Here is a 23,497-nt window from a genome sequence, read left to right as displayed (position 1 = left end):
AGTGGTGGATATGAGTGGCTATTGCAGATGACACAATCTTGCTTGCTGAAAGCAAAGAGGACTTGAAGCACTTACTGATGAAGATGAAAGACTACAGCATTCAGTATGGATTACACCTCAACATAAAGAAAACAAAAGTCCTCACAACTGAACCAATAAGCAACATCATGATAAGCAGAGAAAATACTGAAGCTGTCAAGGATTTCATTCTACTTGGATCCACAATTAACACCTATGGAAGCAGCAGTCAAGAAATCAAATGACGTACTGCACTGGGCAATTCTGCTGCAGAAGACTTCTTTAAAGTGTTCAAAAGCAAAGATGTCACGTTGAGGACTAAGGTTGCCTGATTCAAGCCATGGTGTTTTCAATCACCTCATATGTATGTGAAAGCAGGACAATGAATAAGGAAGACAAAAGAACAATTGATGCCTTTGAATTACAGTGTTGATGAAGAATACTGAATATACCATGGACTGCCAGAACAAATCTGACTTGAAAGAAGTACAGTCAGAATGCTCCTTAGAAGCAAGGAATGCAAGACTTCATCTCATATACTTTGGACATGTTATCAGGAGGGACCAGTCCCTGGAGAAAAACATCATGCTTGGTAAAGTAGACCAAAAAACCAAACCTGTTGCTGTTGAGTTGATTCCAACTCCTAGCGACCCTAGAGCACAGAGTAGAACTGCCCCACAGGATTTCCAAGGAGCGCCTAGTGGATTCGCACTGCCGACCTTTTGGTTAGCGGCTGTACAAACACTTTGCCACCAGTTTCCAAAACCCATTGCCATGGAGTCAATTCCGACTCATAGCAACCCTACAGGAAAGAGTACAACTGCCCCATAGGGTAGTAAAGCAGAGGGTCAGTGAAAAAGAAAAGACCCTTAATGAGATGGATTGACACAGTGGCTGCAACAATGCGCTCAAACATAGCAACGATTGTGAGGATGGCACAGGACTGGGCAGTGTTTCTTTCTGTTGTGCATGTGCTCGCTAGGAGTCGGAACCAACTCGATGGCACCTAACAACAACAACTGTCTAGCTTAGAGGTTGGAACATGATGCCAATGATGTTGATCTCAATAAATTTGATCCTCATATTGAACAGTTTATTTTGTACAGAGGAAAATCCCACCTTATAACAAGAGATCTCAGTCTTAGCCATCTTAAAATGCTAATAGTAACCAACATCTTCATGGTAGGAACACTGATAAATACCATATTTTGAACAACTGCTATGTGTTAATCACTATTCCAGGTACTTTACATAAATTATTACATTTAAACATATGGTAACATCCAAGGTAGATATTGCATTTAAAATGTGATAGATGAGAAAATAAAGGTAGAGAAAAAAATACTCTTTAAGACTCCATTGTCAATAATTAGCTGACCTACGCTTTGAACTCAGATATGTCTGATTCTACTATGTGCTTCTTGCTATGACTCACTGCTACTATTTCATAAAATAGAACAGACAACACTATGACTCTCCCACTGCTGTGGCAAACAAACAAACAAACACAAACTCTGAGAGCATGTCCTCCTTATGCAGGATGAATAACATCATCTTCTTATACTAAGAATAACACATTTTATGCCCGTTTTCCTCTTAACATATACTGTTACACAACTACAGAGTTCCACAAACGGCCAAATACACAACTTACCTTTCATTCCCTTAAAAAAATGATCTCCTGGCTAGGCAGGTTGTAATGAAAAGGCATGACAAATGAACTAAGAAAAAGAAAACCACACACACGACTTCTTAAGTTTATTCTCTAGCTCCAACAAAAATGACTTAGCAAATTCTAAATTGAGCAGAGGGACTGGAAACACCCACATGTGTCTGCAGGTGTGCTGCTCACGCAATCTATACATTGTACATGGCCAAATAGGCTGCAATTCCCTCAAGAAATTCTAGAAAGCCCATGAACTAAAGGGATGAAACTGTCTCAAGAGGAATGAACACAACATTCCTAAAGTCAAAATAGATGAGGCCCATGATAGAATTACAGACTCACACAGGATTTTTTAATGTGCAAGTTCTGAAAAATGTAACGTTTTATTACTAATCAATTTAACCAATATTAATGAACCAAGCCTTGTGCTTGAACAAAAATAGCCGTGATGTTTTTCATAACTTAGCTTAAAGTCTAGTGAGGAAGGCGAACCAATACATCTAAAATTACAAATGGGATTACAGCTCTACCTTAGGATACACCTACAGAGTGTGTTGCCAAACTAGTCATGCTGACAGGAGACAGAGGTTTTTAGGAAATACTTGCCCAAAGAAGTGATATTTGAGCTAACATCTGAGTGATGGCTAAGAACTAACCAGGCAGAGCTAAGAGGAAACTGATAGACTACATTTGTAAATGTGAAGTGTTAGGAGGGAGCATGATCAGTTTGAAGACCTATAAGAAACATAGAGGAAGTCTAATTAACCACCTGCGTTATGCAGCTGACACAACCTTGCTTGCTGAAAGTGAAGAGGACTTGAAGCGCTTACTGATGAAGATCAGAGACTACAGCCTTCAGTACGGATTACACCTCAACACAAAGAAAACAAAAATTTCCACAACTGGACCAATAAGCAACATCATGATAAACAGAGAAAATATTGAAGCTGTCAAGGATTTCATTTTACTTGGATCCACAATCAACGCCCATGGAAGCAGTATTCAAGAAATCAAATGACGTATTGCATTGGGCAAATCTGCTGCAAAAGACCTCTTTAAAGTGTTCAAAAGCAAAGATGTCACTTTGAGGACTAAGCTGCGCCTGACCCAAGCCATGGTATTTTCAATCACCTCATATCTTCACTGAATGTTTGTCTGTATTCTTCAGCTGTTTCCACGCATATTAAATCACTAAGCAAGAATATTCTAGTATCTTTCAATTTCTTTCATCTTTCAGATTTCATTTCAACTTCTGCAGTATAAAAACATCTCCCGTAACAATCAGACTGAAAAGCTTATTATAATTACATTCCTTAGTTGAAAGTCTAGGAGCCTATTACAGCTAAGTATGTCTTTTCTAAATGAGCGCTGGCAGATTTTGACTTGTGGCACCTGTCACCTTTTTCACAGCTTTGGAGATTGAGATTTTGATCTGCAATTTACCCTGGGCCATAGTTATTTTTAGGATTCAAGAACTTTAGGCTCACTTATCTCTTATTCTGCTGGGGCCAAACAAAAGGTGAGATTCAAACTTCAGATGGCTGTGACTAATTTTCTTTTCTGAAGAACTCTTTTAGCTAGAATGAACTCAGTCTTCCTGGTTATTCAAACATAAAGGACTTGTTCTTTTATTAAAACTAATACCTATTTTGGTCTCAGATTTTATGGTATACTTTTTTTTAACAAGAAAGGAATTTATACTGGAAAAAAATTTACGTTTGTAATAAAGTATACTAATGATGATGAAAATAGAATCAAAAACACTAAAATGGTTCAACAAATACATGTTCAGGTAAGAGACTAATGTGAACACAGAAAGTGTTTGCTTCTTTCCAGTACGCTTGAGGATCTGAGTATAAAGTATTTTCTGTAGTAAATATTTCTGGGTCTATATTTCAGTGTAGATAATATCACTTTTTCTTGTAGATAATTTTAAACATTATAATACATATACCATAATTTCATCTTCATATCTCCTCAGTATTATTATACAATTTACATGAGAAAAGAAAATAAGTGAGGATAACTTTCTGCTCTTAATATATTAGGAACATCATTCTGCAACTTCCGACCCGCTTCTGCTATCTTTTCCACCATGCAATACGGCCATAGACTCACTGTTTCAAAAAACTGATTCCCTTAAAATTTAGCTGAAATATTAAGAAAAATGAAGCAAGTGGAAAGCTGAAAACCTGAAGAATAATATTCTCAGTAGTTGCTTCCGGTTGTTACAAATCATTAGTTTCTGTTAAACGTCATAGTTTGCACTGGAGAATAAATTCTGCAGAAGCCTGGTAACATCAGCCAATGCAAATTAGATTATTCCCTTGCTGCTCTAATTTATTAAATGCACAACAGATGACTTCATATTTTCATTATTGGGAAATCAGCTTGTTAGAATTTCTGGCTCATATCACATGTATTGTATGTCATCTCAAAAAAATCATTCAACACCCATTGTGAAAGTCTTCAATAGAATCAGAACTGTGATTTCTAAATCAAGTTCGATGTAATCTCTGTCCCCAAAGACTTTGGGGATAAAGAATAAAGAACAATTACCTGCTCCTCTGGTGTGATTGAAATCACCTTTAATGATTTTGCATGACTTTCCATTGCCATTGCATACACCACAATGATCTTCCCTTGCAAGAGACCCTAAAAAACCATCACAGCCAACTTTCTGTAACAAAAGAATGACAATACATCACAAAGTGAGTGGTTTTTTCCACTACTCATTTAGGGCAAACCTAGTCTCTACAAAGAGTATTTATATCATTGATAAACTAGTAAAGTGTCATAATCTCTGGTGCAAACTAATACAGCAAGCTCTTTTCTAATAATACAATCTATAAAATGACCAAACAGTAGGACAATGATTTTTCTTGCATTAAGCATTAAATTATATCCAAAGTAATTTCAGAAAAATAATATTACTGAGAAAAATGAAATTTATATAAATCCCAAAGGAAACCACCTTTCTATTAAACATAACATGATTCATCTAATGCATTCTACTCAACACAGAATAGATGTATTTCACTATACGGATGGCTGCAAAGCAAAATACTGAATATTAAATAGTAACTTTGTGAAAAATCTAACATAAACACTCATTTTCACTACAGTTTACTAAAAAACTAGCATCCCCATCTTCTTTGATATGCAGCAAATGAAGAAAGGAGAGCCAGAGAGTTCTGTAAGAACTGCTCACAGCCTGTGGCTGCTATAAGGAATATGAACAGGTGAGGAAGTAATTTTATATGCTCCCAGAAGAATTCTGTTAATATGAACCTTCTGATATTAAGTCAATTGACTCACTTCTAGTGAATACTGTTTGTCTCTCATTGATTTTCAGAAAATATGATAGTTTGCAAAGTTATGCATACTCAAAGAGCAGAATTTACCATGTGGATACAATCAGAAATAGTAGGATTACACATTTACCCTTAAACAAGAAAGATTTGGAAGAGATTGACGATATATCCACTTACAAGTTTCAATTATTTTAGCGGAACTTTTAAAATATTAAATAAAACAAAAGTAAAAACAAAACAGGGTTTGTTCCTCTGGTTAGTGTTGGTGGTGTTGGAGTGACGGAAGTCAGCAAATTATAAAATGCAGCTGTAGGAACAATATCCTGAAAGCAAAAATCACACTGAAACTGCATAATATAGTCTGCCTGCCTTTTGTTAAGAGGGACCTATCAGTGTCAAGAAGTTGACAAAGCAAATGCAATAGAGGAGAACTCTGATCACCAAGTCAAAGCTTATTCAGGGAGAAATAAAGAGAATGTCTGGAAGAAAGAAGTAGCTACCACAGGAAATGCTCAAAAAACAACAAAGGTATGTGAAAAGGACACTTAGCAGGAGCCGTGAAAAGAACTGGGAGCCCCGGGGTGAGAAAAAACAACTCCTCTCCTTCATGTACAAATGGAGAAAAAATTAGAATAGAGCTTAGAGAGATTTCAAAATGATAAAAAGACCTTCATTGCTTTATCCCTAGCACCCAGCTTGTTTCTTGGCAAATAGTAAGAGTAAAATAAATAGTAGTTAAATGAATGAATAAATTTGTACTCAATAGTTCCTTAATTTTTTCTAACTCTTGTAACTGGGGTATTACAAGATGTATAAAGTCAAAGTTAGAGACAGACATATATGCCATAGTTCAATAATCATATTTATTTTTTCTTTTTATTGCGGTAAAATTTGCATTAAAAATTAACCATGTTAAAGTGTAAAATTCAGTGACATTTAGTACATTCACAATGTTGTGCAACCATCATCTCTATCTAGTTCTAAAACATTTTCATCACCCCAAAAGGAAACCCTGTACCCACTAAACCAGCACTCTCCTATCTACAGCCCCTGCAAATCACTAATCCGCTTTCTGTCTCTATGGATTTATCTACTCTGGATATTTAAGTAAAATTGTATAGTACGGATCTTTTGTGTCTGGCGCTTTCACTTAGCTTAATGATTTCAAGGTCCATCCATGCTGAATCATGTATCAATGCTTCATTGCTTTTTATGGTTGAATAATATTCTTTTGTAAGGATATACCACATTTTGTTTATCCATTCATCTGTTGATGGACACTTAGGTTGTTTTCACCTTTTGGCTATTGTGAATGGTATTGCTATAAATATTCATGTACATGTTTTTGTTTGAATACATGTTTCCAGTTCTTTTGGGTATATGCCTCGGAGTGGAATTGTTGTGTCATATGGTGGTTCTATGTTTAACTTTCTGAGAGTGCCAAACTATTTTCCAAAGCATCTGCACCATTATACATAAACCTAAGCGAGATCCAATTTTTCCACATCCTCACCAACACTTATTTTCCAACTTTTTATTATAGTCATCATAGCGCCATCCTATGAAGTGGTATTTTATTGTGGTTTGATTTGAATTTCCCTAATGAATAATGGGGTTAAACATATTTTCATGTAAATAACCACACATTTTTAAGATAAAAATTGGAGGTTTTGTATTTTATAATTGGTTGCTTCAAGTATCCCCACTTATCAAAATATGCTCACATAAATCCAAAAGTTGATAAATTACTTTAAAAAGGCAACACTGTTTAACTGGTGGGTGGTATCTGCAGTACCACTGGCACGCTGGAGATAGGCAGGTAACATAGTAACACAGGGTGGAGATGTCCTCATCCTTTTCAGTGATGGAAGCTTCACAGAGACAAACTGGGTCTCCAGAAGAAACCTGTTTTCAATTGCTCTCCTTAGTTCAGTCACCAAGTTTAGAATTCTACATTCAGCTTTTGTGCTATATATTTTGTGATAAAACAAAACATTCTAGGCAACCCCAATATACAGAGGGTCCTCATGAAAAAAAAAGGTATGCTTTTAATTATATTGAAAGACTAAATGAAACACTTTAGTTAAAAAGCCAGAATCTTGAAGTATTCCAGTGTCATCAGAAGTCAAGTCATTTTAATTATAATCATCAGATTCAAATAGCATGTGGCAGATTTTTTGATGTTGTTGTGTAATTTTAATGTCTAGTCAGGGACTCTGTAGAATATCTGGCTTATACAATACTGTTAAGTGGAAAGCATAGCAATTTAGGCTATTATAGTTGGCATATACAGTTAGGAAAATAATTTTTGTTTAAAAAACATATTCATTGAAGACATACACTGATTTGACAGATTTACATATAACGCTGAAATGAACTTTAAATCTTTTATTGCGCAACAGGAAGTTCTGAAAACAAAACGTACACAGGTAAAATACCTGCCATGATTTTTTATAGACAAATGAAAAATCACATTTCAGATTACTGCCGTATTGTGCTAAAAAATAAAGGAAGTTGATATGTAATTATAAGACTGTTTCTTATGCCAATGGTATTACACGATTCTGTGCTTTAAACTTTACAGCATACTGGCAAAATACAGATGCTTGGAGCTGAGAAAGCATTTAGGTCTCATGTTTTTCCCAGGGTCTTAATCAGAAGTCCATTGGACTTACTGGACTTCTGATTGATCCATCCATAACTTGCAACTGTTTATAAATATTGGGGTGTGTACGTGTGTGTGTGTGTTCAGGTGTGCATTTTTGGGGGGGGGGGCACTATTTTCTCAATTTCTCCAAATGAGCATGTAACACAAAAAGGTCAGTGACCACTGGTCTAACAAGCTCATTTTATAGATTACTTAATGGGTGCATACAGATTTTAAGTGGTTCGCTCAAGAACACAGTTTCTTAGTAGCTGTCGTGGATTCTGCCCATATACACCTTTCATTACTAAAGGATTTATTTTCCCTGCTCCTGAGAAGGCTACAAAGTGATGGCTCTCAGCTATCCACCCTCTTCAGAAATTGCCTAGCCTGAAGAAAACTGCCTTTCCCAAAGTCACATCTCCTTCTAGGGCAGCATGCATCCAAACAGTAGGAGAAGCCAGGTAAAAAAGGCCTGGTTTTCTCACCTCAAATGGTGACAACCCTGAAGAGCCATCCCAGTTTAAGGGCTCCCCATGGGGTCAGCTGAGGTCTTACTGTGACTGCAGCACAGCCCAATTTCCCCCTCTGCCCAATCTTTTTTCCTTCCCCTTCCTGCACAGATGCTGACCATGAGATCACTCCATGTTGTTGCTGTTGTTGTTAGGTGCTGTCGAGTTGGTTCCGACTCATAGCTACTCTATGTACAACACAATGAAACACTGCCCAGTTCTGTGCCATCCTTACAACCGTTGCTATCCTTGAGCCCACTGTTGCAGCCACTGTGTCAATCCATCTCGATGAGGTCTTCCTCCATGTTAATCTGCCCCAAAACCAGTCAACTCTGACTCATGTCTGTGTTAGAGCAGAACTGTGCTCCGAAGGGTTTCAATGGTTGATTTTTTCAGTAGCTTGCCAGACCCTTTGTTCTAAGGCATCTCTGGGTGAATTCAAACTTCCAACCTTTTGGTTAGCAGCTGAGCACATTAACCATTTAAATCACCCAGAGACTCTGTGAACCTGCCAGGGGAAGTCAACTTGAGAAAGTAACAGAGCCATGACTAACAGTTTCTAAGTTCTATTTTGATCTTTTCACTATGCTGCACATATGCCAACGGAATTTGCGATTTTCTAAAGATAAAGGAATAACACACATGAATAACACACAGTAAATGGAGATTATTTTTCAAAAGGAAGAGAAACACAAACAAAATATTTAAACATTATAAAAAAATCGAAGACATATTTAAAAAGCAGTTGGTTCACTTGTGTTGAGAAGATTTTAATGTTGAGTGAGTAATAGGGCTGATTTTATAGGTTTTTGCCACATGGCTCAGTCTTGGACACAGGACATGGAGAAATGGAGTGCTTGAATTTTTGGTCTGGAATGTTTTGACATAAAATGCATGGTAGTGTTCCAATTTTAGACCTACAATATATACATTACAGAATAAAAAACTCTCAGATTCTTCCAGTTAATAATGGCTTTCATGAATTATCTACTACAATCCCTTCATCATACAGATGAAGAAATGTAGTTTCATAGTAGTTCAGACTTGCTCAAGGTCAAAATAGAGTCAGGACTGCACTCCTGTATTTTGAAGTTTGGTCCAGAGCACTTCACTACACATTGCAGTTCCTCAACGGTCCCATAGTCTTCACTCAACATATAAATTATCCCTTTTGGAATGGCTTACCTGGCATCTACCATTTGCACAGACATCTAATCCCTGATTGCCACAAGAAGTTCCATCCATCACTTTTTCTGATAGAAGAATAGGGTGTTCTTTTCCAACAGGTGAGCAAAACAGGGCACATGGTTTTTCTACATATAGAGTGAATAGAAAGAAATGAGTAAACGTTACTCTGTTAATATTTTTATCTCAAACTTTATTTTTTCAGAACAATTATTGGGTAAAAAATATGATAGATGTTAATTGTGTAATGTAATACTAGAGGATTATTGTACATATTAAATGAGATAATGCCTAGAAAAAAATTAGTTACATAATGCATATTAATCTTCCACCTTAAAAAATCTAGCTTCAAATTACCTTGTAAAATGTATCATTTATTATTCTCTAGTACATATCTTCAACCACACACAAACCAATCATTCTCCCTGTAAAATATTTTGCATGCTCCTACTTTTGGCTCGTTTCTTCTGAAATGATCTCCCCCTCCTCTTGAATACACATCAGAGTCTACCTATTTTTCAAGTCCTGGCTTAAGACTTACTTTATCCATAAAGCTTTCCTTGATGTTCAACTTGTACATTCCAATACACTATTTTTCTCTCCTATGCATTTGACATTTTCTAATTGAAAAACTACTAAGAACCTATGAGATAAGCTATTCTCATAAGCTTTTCCATTTATTAAGATGTTCAGACACACAATACAATTCCATGAGAGCATTCTCCCTTATACACCATTGTTGATGCACTAGCTGGGATTCAAACCCCCTTTACCGCTTACTCAGGGAGTATTTCATTACGTACGATATCTAGTTGGAGAACCACTTCTTGAATGGCTGGGAGTCTTCTTCAGTGCAATAATAAGTGAACAACTAAGTAGAGTGGTCAGGGTTAAAACACTTGCCTCAGTCAAAGAGTAGCAAAATATTTTTAAAGTGTTGTTTCTATTTCTAAGCCTCCTACAGAGCAGCTGTAGTATTTGGTAACACCAGCAGTAGGAGTATCCAAATCTGAAACTTCAGAGCAATTTCCATGCTACATTACTAATCTATTGGCTTAACACCAGCCAGGTCCTTTACTGTTTATTAGCTCGTATAAATAGAATGGAAAATAGTTTACAGTCTCTGACACTGATCTTAGCTTATGTCTTCAGTAAAGTTCCACGTATGCTGATGGGATTCTATAAATACCAAATAACAGTCAGAGGCACAGAACAGGGCATTGCTTTGCAAAGAGAAGACAGTTAAATGAGCCTTCAGAATTGAACATTTCAAACAGTTTTCACATGTGGCTTCTGAATACGGCTCTGAACAATTCTCGGGAGTTGGAACATGGCCTTTCATGTGAATGGTTTTGAAATTTTCCTTTAAGATGGCATTATAAGCCACAATAAAGCATTTCAGTGTGCTCTCACACCTCAAAGTAGGTTATGTTTATTCAATGACTGCTTACTATGTCATATCTTTGGGCTTAAAAACAGCTGGTATAATTAAAGCACTTTAGATGTGGTATATATAATTTTCTTTCTGGAGTTTCCACTGAAGAGAAGGGTAAACCAGATATATGAATAACGTTAAAAGGAGTTGGTTTTCTAGAAAACGCCATTCACATTCCAAGCAAGAATTCATATAAAATTTTTGTATTTCTCCTCTTGTAATATATTGTCAACACACTCTGCTTACTTTAGCTCTACAGATGAAATAAACATTTGATACCAAACTTCCTTCCTGGAGTATACCCTCAAGACTGTGACACTGTAGTGATCCATGTAACACACCAGCACTTGGCAGGCAGGCTCTGTCCTGATTTAAGAGATCAATCCTTCCAAGATATGCATTAGACTCGAATTTCAGCACTGAGTATGTAAAATACCTGGATGTTAAGGCCATGTATCTCTTTTCTCTTAAATTAAGTGTTCACTACTATATTAGTATCCTACATTTAATCCTTCTAGCCATGGATTCATGCATTACATAAGAACATGGCAAAAATAGCTACTTGCATTGTATAGGTGTCATAATGTTAAGAAGGCCTGGAATATTTTTAAAGGATTGTATATTTCAATTTCTTCTATAGCACAAAGGCTAATTACTACTGTGTATCCTATTCATCATACAGATTGACGTGTGCTGCAAAATATAAATAGCTACTATGGATCACTCTGGTGATAAATATCTCTTTATAAGAGTTAAGAGCTTCTTTAATTGTGATTTCCAACAGCTTTAACATTTTAAATTGACCCCCTTCAATCTCTGATTTTTTTTTCTTTTCTAATCCTGAGGGAACCTGAGATCATCTGTTTCCTGTCTCTTTTTCATATATGAGAAAATATGTTCCAAATGAGTTTAACACTATCAAGATCTTACAGCCAGTTAGAAGGAGAGATGGGATTAACTCTCAAATGATCAGGAAATGAATTCATAATGTGAAGAGTCATATTGATTATATGTTTAGCACCAAAAAATAATGGGTATGTATTCAAATTTATGCAACAAATATTCATTGAAGCTTAATATATGCCAGCCAGTATTTTAGGCATAGACATTAGGTGGGATACAGACATGTTAAAATATGCTATAGCAGGATGATTTTGGAGTACCTAGAAGGAACACATAACCCATCTGAAGAGTTAGAGGGATTTGTTTTTCCTAAAGGAATTGATATAAACTGAGTCTAAAAACTTAAAAGGGGCAGCTTTCAAGGTAAATACATGGGGAGAAGGATCAAAGATTGAGAAGGAAAGAATATTATGCCAAAAAAGTAACATGTATGGGCCTACAGGTATGAGAGTATGAAGTATCTGAAAGACTGAATAGGATCTGGGTGGTGGTACTGGAGAACTCAAAAGGGAATGGATAGAGATAAAGCACAAGAAGCTCAAGAGGTCCAGCCACAAAATGGCCTTGTAAAGCAGGTAATGAAGTTTGAGATTGGTCTTGAGATCAATGGGGTTTACAGAAGGGTATTTCTTAGGGCAATGACTGACAGATCTGGCCATTCAAAAGGCCAGCGCAGCAGAAATGAGGAGTAGAGACTAAAGTAAGGTGAGACTGTGGTCAGAGAAACCATGAGGGAAGCTGGTTGAGGAATACAGATTAGAGATGATGAAATCATGAGTATACATGCTGGCAGTAGGGACAGAAAGGTTTAGGCAAATAGGGCTTGCTGAATGATGAGATGTAAATGGATACTGAGGAAGAAGGATTCTGACTTGGCTTGATCGATCAAGTTCATCACAATGCCACTCTCTGTGAGAGAGCACAATAAAAAGAGAAGATGGCAGGAGTGGGAGAGAAAGGAAAGGGAAAGAGGGTGTGTCCAATCTGGGGGTGTTGGGTTAGAGGTGAATGGGATACTGAGTGGAGATGCCCATGAAGCAGATGGATAAGCAAATAAGGAGCTCAGAATAAGGAGATCTGGGGTGGAGATAAATATTTGGGTTCCATTATAATACAGATGATAAGTAAAACCTAAAGAAAAGTTAAGGCTATCTCAAGGAGAATGCTCAGGGAAAAGAGAAGAGCACCCAGGGAAGATCACTAGAAAAATTCCTGTTGTTCATTCACCTAATATTTTTTAAGTGCCTACTCTGTGTCAGATAGTTTTAACTGGTAAAGATACAGCAGTGAATAAAATATGACAACAAGCTCTGCTCTTCTAAGTATTACTCAGGGGGTAGATAATAAACAAATAATATATAGAAATATTATGTCTAATGGTGATAAATGCTGTGGAAAAAAAATAAAGCAGAGGAAGGAAAAAGTATTGAGTTAATATTTAAGAAAAACCTAAAGAAGTTGAGGGAGTGAGCCATGCCAATATCTAGGGAAAGCATTTCAACAGGGAGAACAATAGCTGCCAAGGTTGTGAGACAGAAGTTTACCTGACTTATTCCAGGATAAGCAAGGAAGCCAATGTGGCTAGAAGAAAACAGTAGAAAATGAAGTTAGAGGGCAACAGAGAGTCAGATAGTAGAAGAACTTACAGTCCATTAAAAAAACTTTGGAATTTTACTCTGAGCAAGTTGGTAAGTTTTTGGAAGGTTTTGAGTGGAGGAATAATATGATGTGATTAGCATTTTAAATGTATCACTCTGGATGTTCTGTTTGGAGCTCAAAGGGAAAATGTGGCTGGAAACATAAATTCATAAGTTATTTGCATATCTGAAGTCACAGATACGGATGAGGTCACTTAAGAAGAAAATGTAGAATGAAAAGAGACTAGGGTTTAGGATAGAATCTTGAAGAATTTCAATGTTTAATGGTGAGGTGGAGGAGACAGATCAACACAGTAGAAGACAAATAAGTCAGAGATACAATAGGAAAGTCAGGATAGTTCTGTGTCATGAAAACCAAGGCACACGACCATTTCAAGAATCAAGAGGTGGTCAACCCTTCAAGTGCATTTGAGAGGTCAATTAAGAAAAGGACTAGAAACTATTCATTCATTAGGTTTAGTTTCCATGGGAGTCCTCAATGACCTCAGTGAGATTTTTGCTGGTGGAATGACTAAATAGAATTCAGATTGAAGTGAATAGAAAGTAAAGAAAGGGAGAGCTGGAAAACAGACGGCTCTTTTGGGAAGACTGGCTGTTGAGTAGAGAAAAATAAAAGTGTATTAGCTGGAGGTGGCATGAGGAAAGGCTGTATTTTTTAATGATAGAGTCCTAGATGTGTTTAAATATTGAATGTGAATGATGTAGCAGAGAGGGATTAAATATATAAGAGAAAGTAGAGTCAATGAGTGAGATACCTCAAAAGGGAAGACGGGGATGGCACCAAGTGCATGGCTGAAGGGACTGGCCTTAGAAGTGAATAAATCTTTTCTGTCATAGTAGAAAGTGGATGGAATTTCTACAGATAGAAGTAGGCTTACGTATTTGATAGTGAGAAGATGAGAAAGTAATCATCAATGAATGCTCTTTTTTTCCATTAAGCAGTAGAATAGTCTGCCTGTATACTTGGAGGCTTACAGAAAGAACAGGGTTTTGCCAGATGGGTGAGTTGAAATTGAGGAACAATGGAGTTTAGTCTATTGACGAGAGTGTTACTGAAATGAAAAAAAGAAAAAAGTCCAAATTGACTAAGAAGGGGAATAGAGAAAGGAAAGAGTAGAGGCATAAAAGACCAATGAACTCACATAATCCATTACTACTTTGTTACTGCGGCACAAAGCAACAGCCTACTGACCATGGGCAACTTGTATCATTCTTAGCCAATGAGACATGATATTCTTTTCTTAAAAATCTTATTTTGAAATAATTAGAGATTTATATAAAGTTGTAAAAATAGTACAGGGAGATCCCATGTACCATTTATGGAGTTGCTTCAATGCTTACACCTTGATAACTATAGTACAATAGCAAACCAAGAAAACTGACTTCATGCCATTTTCTCACATATATAGATTTCTGTAAGCACCACCACAATCAAGACACCAAACTATTCCATCAGCACAAAGATCTCCCTCTAGCTACCCGTTTATAATCACACCCATTTTTTCCCTGCCACCTTGGAAACCCTGGTGGCGTAGTGGTTAAGAGCTATGGCTGCTAACCAAAAGGTCAGCAGTTCAAATCCACCAGCCACTCCTTGGAAATCCTACGGGGCAGTTCTACTCTGTCCTATGAGTAGGAATCAACTTGACAGTAACGGGTTTGTTTGTTTGTTTTTTTCCCTAACCCCTGGAAACCCCTAATCTGTTTTCCATCTCTATAATTTTATCATTGCAAGAATGCTATATAAATGGAATCATATAGTATGTGGACTTTTGAGATTGGCTTTTCTCAGCATCATGCCCTTGAGATCCAACAAGCTGCTGCATGAATTAATAGTTTGTTCCTTGTTATGGCTGAGTAGTATTCCAAGGTTTGAACTTACTACGTTTGTTCAACCACTGAAAGACATTTTGGTTGTTTCCAGTTTTTAGCTATTAAAAATAAAAGTGCTATAAACATTCGTGTACTGGTTTTTGTGGGGATGTACATTTTCATTTCTCTAGGATAAATGCTCAGGAGTGCAATAAGAGCTATGGCTGCTAACCAAAAAAGGTCGGCAGTTCGAATCCACCAGCCGTTCCTTGGAAACCCTATAGGGCAGATCTACTCTGTCCTACAGGGTTGCTATGAGTTGGAATTGACTCAAAGACAACAGGTTTTGTTTTGGTTTTTTTTGGCATGACAAGTGTATGTTTAGTTGTCTAAGAAACTGCCGCACTATTTTCCAGAGTGGCTCTACCATTTCACATTGCCACCAGGAAGGTATGCCGCATGCAGTTTTTTCTTATCCTTGCCAGTATTTGGTAATGTCTCTATTTTTTATTTTAGCTGGTCTCATAGGTGTGTACCAATATCTCATTATAATTTTTTAAAATATATTTTTAGTCAGTGTTTGTGGTTTTTATGTCCATAAAAGTAGAACAGAGTTTTGAAATACCTAGAAGATAATCAGTAAAATAATATTTACTATTACCATAAAACACCTTGCTAAACTAGAAGCCTACTTAATTGGTGATCTGGTTGGCCATACCTTCATCCATGACAGCGTGCCACTGAAGTACAGGCTTTGGGTACGAAGTTCTAACACTAAAGGCCTGACATTGCCAGTCTCTGAATCCAGGCAAACCTGCATGACAAGGTGGATTCTCACATATTCTGTATTGTTTTCTGGGACCATTACAATCCCTTGCTTCAGTACCTAGCCTAGAAAAGATAGTACAAATAATCAATTTTATCTTTGCTTTTTATGTTAACTCTCCATTAAAAAAAATTAAAAACCATTATATTAATAATGTATAAGCCTTTATATTAAAATCTACTTTTGAAAATGTGAACATATTAAATAATTAGTAATAGTAGGGAATACATATGTTTAATATATATGTATATGTATATATATGTGTGTGTGTATGTTTTAACCCTTGATTAATTTACCTTCCAAAATACATGAGGACTAAAATGCAACTTGCCCTGAATTTGCTACAGAGGACTGCAGGGCAGAGGCTGGGCGCAAATAGAAAGGCTACAATTCCCAAAAAGAGGTTTGGTGCTTAGAATCATTAAGGAGATACCGCTAATGTTTTCATATCAGTTCTAGGCTCTAAAATTGCTTGTGAGGAACTTTGCCACAGTCCTCCACACAAATGAAGTTGAAACATACAAGTGGAAACAAGTTTCTCACAGACTTGCCTAGGACCTACCCTAGGAATGACGGGGTTGAGCACGTTGGTCTTATAATACATTCTTGTCTGTGTATGTGCTACTCTTGATTTGTTTTTCATCATTCTTAGCTTTTATAGTCTATTAATGTTGTTCTCATCCCAACCTCCTTCCTAAACACCCATCATCTTCCTACTCTTCTCACAGTTTCTTAAAATGCTTACCAAATTTTCCTAATATGTCTCCCTGCTTATTTAAGTACAAAATTTTACTTGATTTGCTCAGGAAGTCATCCTTCTTAGCTTTTAATTCTTTATTCTTAGAAGGGCTGGTCTTTATTTTCTTTTTAGGAGGAAGTTTTTATGTAAAGTAAATAATTTGAGGGGTTTTTCTGCTTTCCGAAATGGAGTAGGGTTTGACTGGCTTCTTTGGCTATCCAACATGGTTTATCAGTAACACCTCTGCCTTTCAAAACTGAAGAAAAAGTGCCCTCCCCCAAACCAGGAACTTTGCTTTTACCCAGGACATATGCGCTCGCGACTGCTGATCCCAGAACTGCAGGTTCGGCTACAGGGGCTCCACATGCTCCACTCTCCAGCCAGTTGTCCAGGTGCTGAGGTCCTGCTGGTACATTCTCCAGCCTTACACCACTATTCCAAAAGTTATGTCTTAGGTGAACAAATCAGGGTACAACTGAAAATCATTCACTGGCCTATACAGTCACTGGAAATGCAATTAAGTCAGGTCTACTAGATTCCAAAACATGTGGAATTGAAAAACACCAAAAAACAAGTTGACACTTGCTTTTTACCATCGTAACATAATGGCCCAGTTCTCACAATTCTCATGTCAGATCAAACCATCTTATCATGAAAGCAGAGAATGAATATCTGTTACTGTAAACCTGAGAATTCAGTCCTTTTGACTGAGACTGGGTGAAGGTGATGGGGAAGGAATTTGGGGTTGCATAGGCAGAAAAGAAAATCCAACACATTCTAAAAAAACAGCAATTTAAAAGGAACAAACACAGAAGCATAGAGCACCAGTCATACATAAGAATGGAAAATGAGAAATAAATGTGCTTCTATAACTTGGTTTAAGAAGACATCTTAGCAAATTTAGCAATTTTGATTTGAAATGCCAGTAATTCAGGATATTTTCTTTCCTTATATCTAAACAAACAAACAAAGACTGAATTTTAGCCCTCCATGTTTTCCCTCCTGAACGAGTTCCTATCAAATTCAAGCATTAACATCATACCAAGTTCTCTTTTAAAAAGCCAAGTTTGTTGGAAAGACTTGAGCAATTAGACTTTTTGAAATTCTGTTATTTCATTCCAATTACTCTGTAGTTTATTTGGTATCTATCAACTGGGAAAGAAGGGTAAGGGGTGTGGTCATTCTCTTTTTTTTATGTTTTCATTGACTTTAAATAAAGGCATGAAAGAGATTGTTTCTGCAGTCACCAAGGAATGGTTGTCAAAGCTTAGAAGACAAGATTATTGTAACTTCTCCTTTTTTCTGGAAAAAAAGGTAGATGATGGCCACAGCAAATATCTCAATGGTAAAAACTAACTGAAAAAAAAAATCATGTTGAAAATAATAAGATTAGAAACATTAAGATTAATGACTGCATAATGATGGGGTTCAGCAAACTGATCCATTTAGCTCTATAAAATTTTCTGTATTTCATGGCAACATGATTTATAAGGGATTTTGGGAAAATTACAGAAACTAATTCTCAGCTTTTCCATTTCCAAAATGTGAATGATAATATATTTACCTAATAGCCTTTCTACAAGAGTTAAATGAAGCACTAACAACAATGGACAGCACATACTAAGCATTTGGTAAAGCTTAATAAAAATACAAAATTATTATATGTATTATTGTATTCAGGTTATTAATAATATTTCAGTAATCTAATAAAAATTCTGTTAATTCTGATCTTTATTAATATTTCTTTAGAATTTACTTGGAGAATATATATTTTTAGAAGAGAGAATATAGAACATTATGCTGCATAGTTTGAGTCCAGTTAATGCTTTTATATGCAATAAAATAATTAGTCCTTGCAGATTTTCTCTAATACTGCTAGCATTTAAATTCAATCTCTTTTAGATTCAAAAAGTTTTAAATCTAGGCTTGGAAAAAAAAAAACAACTTAACTTTGAGTCTATCAATATGCCAATATTAATTGTCATTAAAGAGATTGGGGTTTTGTACGAAGATACAGTCTGACAGTTGGAAAAGGGCGGGGGGAATAGGCCAAGTTAAACTTTTAAAATTACTTACTGGTTTTAATGACTTAACAATGTTACGTCACTCATTAAAAAAAAAAAGAAAAATCGAATGTGAAAGCTGTCAAACTTCAATTGGTCTAATTGTTTTGGACTACTTGCTATTACTTCCCTATGTGTATCATAGCTCCTTGCCCATTTAGCACCAATCTGGCACTGAAAAGATGTGCTGAAGTTCACAGCAGGCTGAAAATATTCTGGGAAGGAACGGGATCTAGACCTGCACAGCATCAAAGTTAGATCACATTCTGGCAGATGAAAAGAAATGGAAACAGATATACAAGCCAATCTGCATATACAAATCCAGTGAAATTCAAAGCAAAGCATAGTATAATATTTAAAGATTATCACCTTGCACATACCAGATCTCTGGATGAAACTAGGGGAAATGTGTTTTTGTGTTCTAGATAGTGCTGTGCTTCAGCAATGAGGAAAATGTCAAATGTTTTGTTCAAATGACTATTAAATATTATTGAGTTTCTATATGAAATGATGCTAAGGATGCTTTTCATAAATTTTCTAGCAGCATTTCTTGTTTCATATAATATTTACAGTTTTCAGTCTCAAAAATGACATTGTGTGTGGTTTATAAAACTCAAAATTTGTCATTTCTACTAAGACAGTCTTATTTGTGAAAATGCTAACAGATATATATAATATAGACTATTTCTGGGATAGTCGATGACATTGACTATATTTCTATTCTATTCTTCCAAATTTTTATGTGACTATGTCTAGGAAGTTCATGAAAATACATGATTGAAAGAGGTTCATGAAGATGTCAAAAGAGCCTGATTATTCTCTAATTAAATTTCACTCACACATGTTGGAAGAAAGACAAGGAAGAAGGAAGGCAAAAACCTCTTCAAATATGCACATTTGTGAAAGGATATTACAGTCCTCATTATTTTTAATAACGAATCATAATGACAATTTCAATTTAGGTAAATAAATGACCAAAATATATTACATAGACTCTGACAAAACAATCTAAAGTTCTAGTAAATTGGTATTTAACTCCCCTCCCATCCCCATTCCTAGCAAACACTGCAAGTAAAAAACATAATTTGTTGGTTTTTACTATCATATATCAACTCTTTAATCTCTATTAAATGTAAATGTAAACACAGATGACAGTATTATGAAGAGAAAGGGGAAGAGAGAAAACAGATTGTTTTTCATTCAGTAAATTCATGTTTATAAACAGTGTATAAATTGCTACCTTCAAAATAATTTTGAATCATACAATTCTGCAGGCACCTTCTCAAACTTCATTATATAGTCAAATGAACTAGATTTATGCAGCTAGATTAACATCACTACAGTGTTATAAATTACAAAATCTCCAGCTTCGTTTCCTGGTTTGCAATCTACTGAGCTAGCAGTGTTTAGGGAGAGGTTGCAAGCATTCAAATATTTTAGCACTGCCGCACTCAACAGCAGAGGGTTGGAAGCTGTTTGTATGATGGCTGCTAAAATAGCTGGAACAGATGGACATGTGAAGAAGCCCACATGGCCTGAGGAACTGAGAAGTTTGTTAGTTATTTCAATACACAAAGCATAATAGAATCACTGAAAGAATATCATTAACACAATTATAAGGAAATAAAACACTTTACACTTAATGAGTTATTGCTGTTTTGATTGCTGAAAGAATGAGTTTATTTTAGAGACCTTAAGTCTGCTGGTCATTCTTATAAATATGAAAAGACAAAATTATAGAAAATATTTAGCATGCCAGATTATAAAAATGAAGATATTTTATATTGCTAGAGAGGAAGTTAAGTAAGATGGATGGATGGTGGGACGTTTGAGGAATTACAGCTAAATATTTGGTTATCTCTGTTTATTACCGTTTTCGTGTTTGAGGGATGATGAAAATTACTGCTCATGCAGTTTTATGACTCAAGCAATAAATTACTCAGCATAATAGATGAGGCTTGCCCTATATACACACTTAGTTATATTTTTGTGTATTATTTTAAAAAAAGAAAGGCACAGAGGCCCAAATACTGACCTACCATTTAAGCTCGCAGAAAAATATTTGGCATAGTCTGTAACCAACTGATTGATATTTCACAGAAGTTCCCCTCCAAGGAACCATTTTGTTATTGATAGTCACTAGTGATAAAACTCTTCTAGTCTTTAAGACAATTTTCGGGGGATTTAAACAATTTGTACCTTTTTAAAATTAAAAAAATTATAGATGTAATAAATGACTACACTACTACATTCAAACAATTCAGAAAGTATGGAGAACAGTTAAATTCACCCTCATCTCCCAATGCCTTACTCCCATCCATCAATTCTACTTCCCTTCCAAGACGTAACCACTAATCACAGCATGGATTTATATTATCAAACCATTTACTCGGAGTTTACAAATACTTTGTGTATGTGTGTGCGTGTGTGTATTCACATCTGTATATAACTGCTTTTTTTTCCCTTTATATCTCAAAAGGTATCATAGAGCATGAATTTTTCTGACATGCCAATGCACTAACAGCCATGTCTTGTAGATCTTGCCATAGTAGTATCTACATATTTACCTCATTTTTTTAAACTGATACACTGTTTCACCATTCTCTACTGATGAATATTTGTGTTGTTTTTAATTTTTTACCATTGCAAACTGCATCCACATATAAGCATGGGTGTGTGTGTGTGTGTGTATTTGTGCACATGTATATTTCATTAGGAGTCCTGGTGGCACAGTGGTTAAGAGCTCAGCTGCTAGCCAAAATGTCAGCAGTTCGAATCTACCAGCTGTTCCTTGGAAACCCTGTAGGGCAGTTCTACTCTGTCCTATAGAGTCACTGTGAGTTGGAACCGACTCGACAGCAATGGGTTTGGTATGGGTTTTACATTTCATTAAGACAAATTTCTAGAAGTTGAATTGCTAGATTTCAGTTCATTTTTCAAATTGATTTTTTTTAAATAGCACCCCACATATTTTTCCCCAAATAATTCACACCAGGTAATCTGAAGATGTTTAATATTGTTGTTTCTTTTCAAATGTAATGAAAATTCATGTTCTTCACAGGCAAGGTTTCTTATCTTACATTGAATGACTAAATATGACCATTTCACATGCATTTCATTGAACAGAAATTAGACAACTATGTAAACTATTGATCTGTTGTCTCTTAATTACATTAGCCCTAATTATAAGTGCATATGGGATCTACCTGACTTTATATTCTTTGAAAGTAAATTAATTTTTCAAAAGCAATTATTTTTATCCAAAAATGTATGCTAATAAATTCCTATAGCCTTACAAAACACATTAAACAACTTAGAAAACCAAGTATTTACTAATCTCCAAAATGTCAACTGGAATATTTTACTGTTGCTTAAATTGACAAGGAAAAATTATTGACACTCAGTATCTTTCCTAAGACAATATTTTATACCCAAAAGGATTCATCAGCTCTGAGTAGTTTTATTAACTATTCTGTTATTTGTGCTTATTTTACTTATGCTTAATTTAAGTAGCAAAAGTTATATGAATTAACTTTGTTGTCCAAATCATACATATATCTGACTCTCAACATTATAATGATCAACAACAATAGAAGTAACTACATTAGTATTAACAAAACAACCACAAATTTGTAACAAATATAAAAAGATCAAATTAAAAACAGGTGAAATGCTGAAATTTTTTTATATGTCGAGAATATTCCATCACTGTTGAGATAAAAACATGTAACTAGCAGGAGAAAATCCCCAAAGTAAATTCAAGTTTCTTGTTTCATTTACTATTCTTATTCACTTCAAGAAAGACCAATGACTTACCTTACCAGGATCACAATCAGTTCCATCCATCGGTGGATCTAGTTTGGTTCTGCATTCTTTCTCACCTTCTACCTTACACCACAACCCTGTGCAAATAACATGCTGAAAAAAGAGCAGAAGAACTAGTAAGGGAGGGTATAAGTCAGTATTTTTTGAGAAAGTCATTTGGCTAGAACAACTGAGATTAGTTGAAGAAAATATGCTTTAGGTAACTTTTAACATTAAACTTATATTTAAAACAGTGTATGACATAGTGATGGAAAGACAACTATATGCAAAAACAAAAAATCTGTTTAATAAAAGTAAATTCTTTAATTTCTTTACATAAAACACATGTGGTTATGCAAGATACGTTAGCTACAACAGAATAAGATAAGCTAAATTAATTATTCATTCCATGTGAACCAGGCTGTAAGAGCAGGTGATTCTGTTTGTGGTATGAATTGAGCACTTCCTGCCCTAAAACACATCCTCACTCAAGCTCTGTTTTATCCTTAAATTCCACAATTAGTACTTTATTATTATATCACATAGGTTGGGCCCTTGACACAATACAGTGACTCTTAGTAAGTATATTTTTGTAACTTGTTATCAGTCATTTTTACCTCAGTGTAAATGAGCTTTAGATTTTCAGGATACAATAAACTTCTGTAGGCACAAGTTGAAGGAAATTAAAAAAAAAAAAAAATATTCTGGGATAAAGCAGCAGAGAAAAAGTGACAAATAAAGAAGAGAACTTTGAGGAAACTCTAGAGGAAAGAGTATCAGAAACCTAAGCCACAGGTATACTTGTAGCCAGTCCAGAGCCCTGTATTTTATTTACACACACACACACACACACACACACACACACACACACACACACATATATAATGAGGCACAATGCAACATTCTAAAAGACTTTTT

At 35.6% G+C, this 23,497-nt stretch overlaps 1 protein-coding gene across 1 annotated transcript in view; it reads right to left on the bottom strand.

Annotated features, from left to right (window-relative positions):
- ADAMTS19 (ADAM metallopeptidase with thrombospondin type 1 motif 19) overlaps window positions 1–23,497 on the bottom strand; it is a gene marked incomplete at its 3' end in the record, with an annotated part of 285,099 nt that overhangs the window by 72,550 nt on the left and 189,052 nt on the right. Inside the window, exons 11-15 of the mRNA XM_004384305.2 lie at window positions 22,592–22,693; window positions 17,014–17,144; window positions 15,866–16,038; window positions 9,340–9,467; window positions 4,244–4,364 (exon numbers count right to left, since the gene is read on the bottom strand). Coding sequence (XP_004384362.2) covers window positions 4,244–4,364; window positions 9,340–9,467; window positions 15,866–16,038; window positions 17,014–17,144; window positions 22,592–22,693 — 655 coding nt within the window. The remainder of the gene's footprint in view (window positions 1–4,243; window positions 4,365–9,339; window positions 9,468–15,865; window positions 16,039–17,013; window positions 17,145–22,591; window positions 22,694–23,497) is intronic.

This window comes from Trichechus manatus, unplaced genomic scaffold, assembly GCF_000243295.1.
Source record: "Trichechus manatus latirostris isolate Lorelei unplaced genomic scaffold, TriManLat1.0 scaffold00121, whole genome shotgun sequence".
NCBI classification, from domain to species: Eukaryota; Metazoa; Chordata; class Mammalia; order Sirenia; family Trichechidae; genus Trichechus; species Trichechus manatus.
Note: the sequence above shows the minus strand (reverse complement) of the source record. Positions and strands in the feature narration are given on the sequence as shown.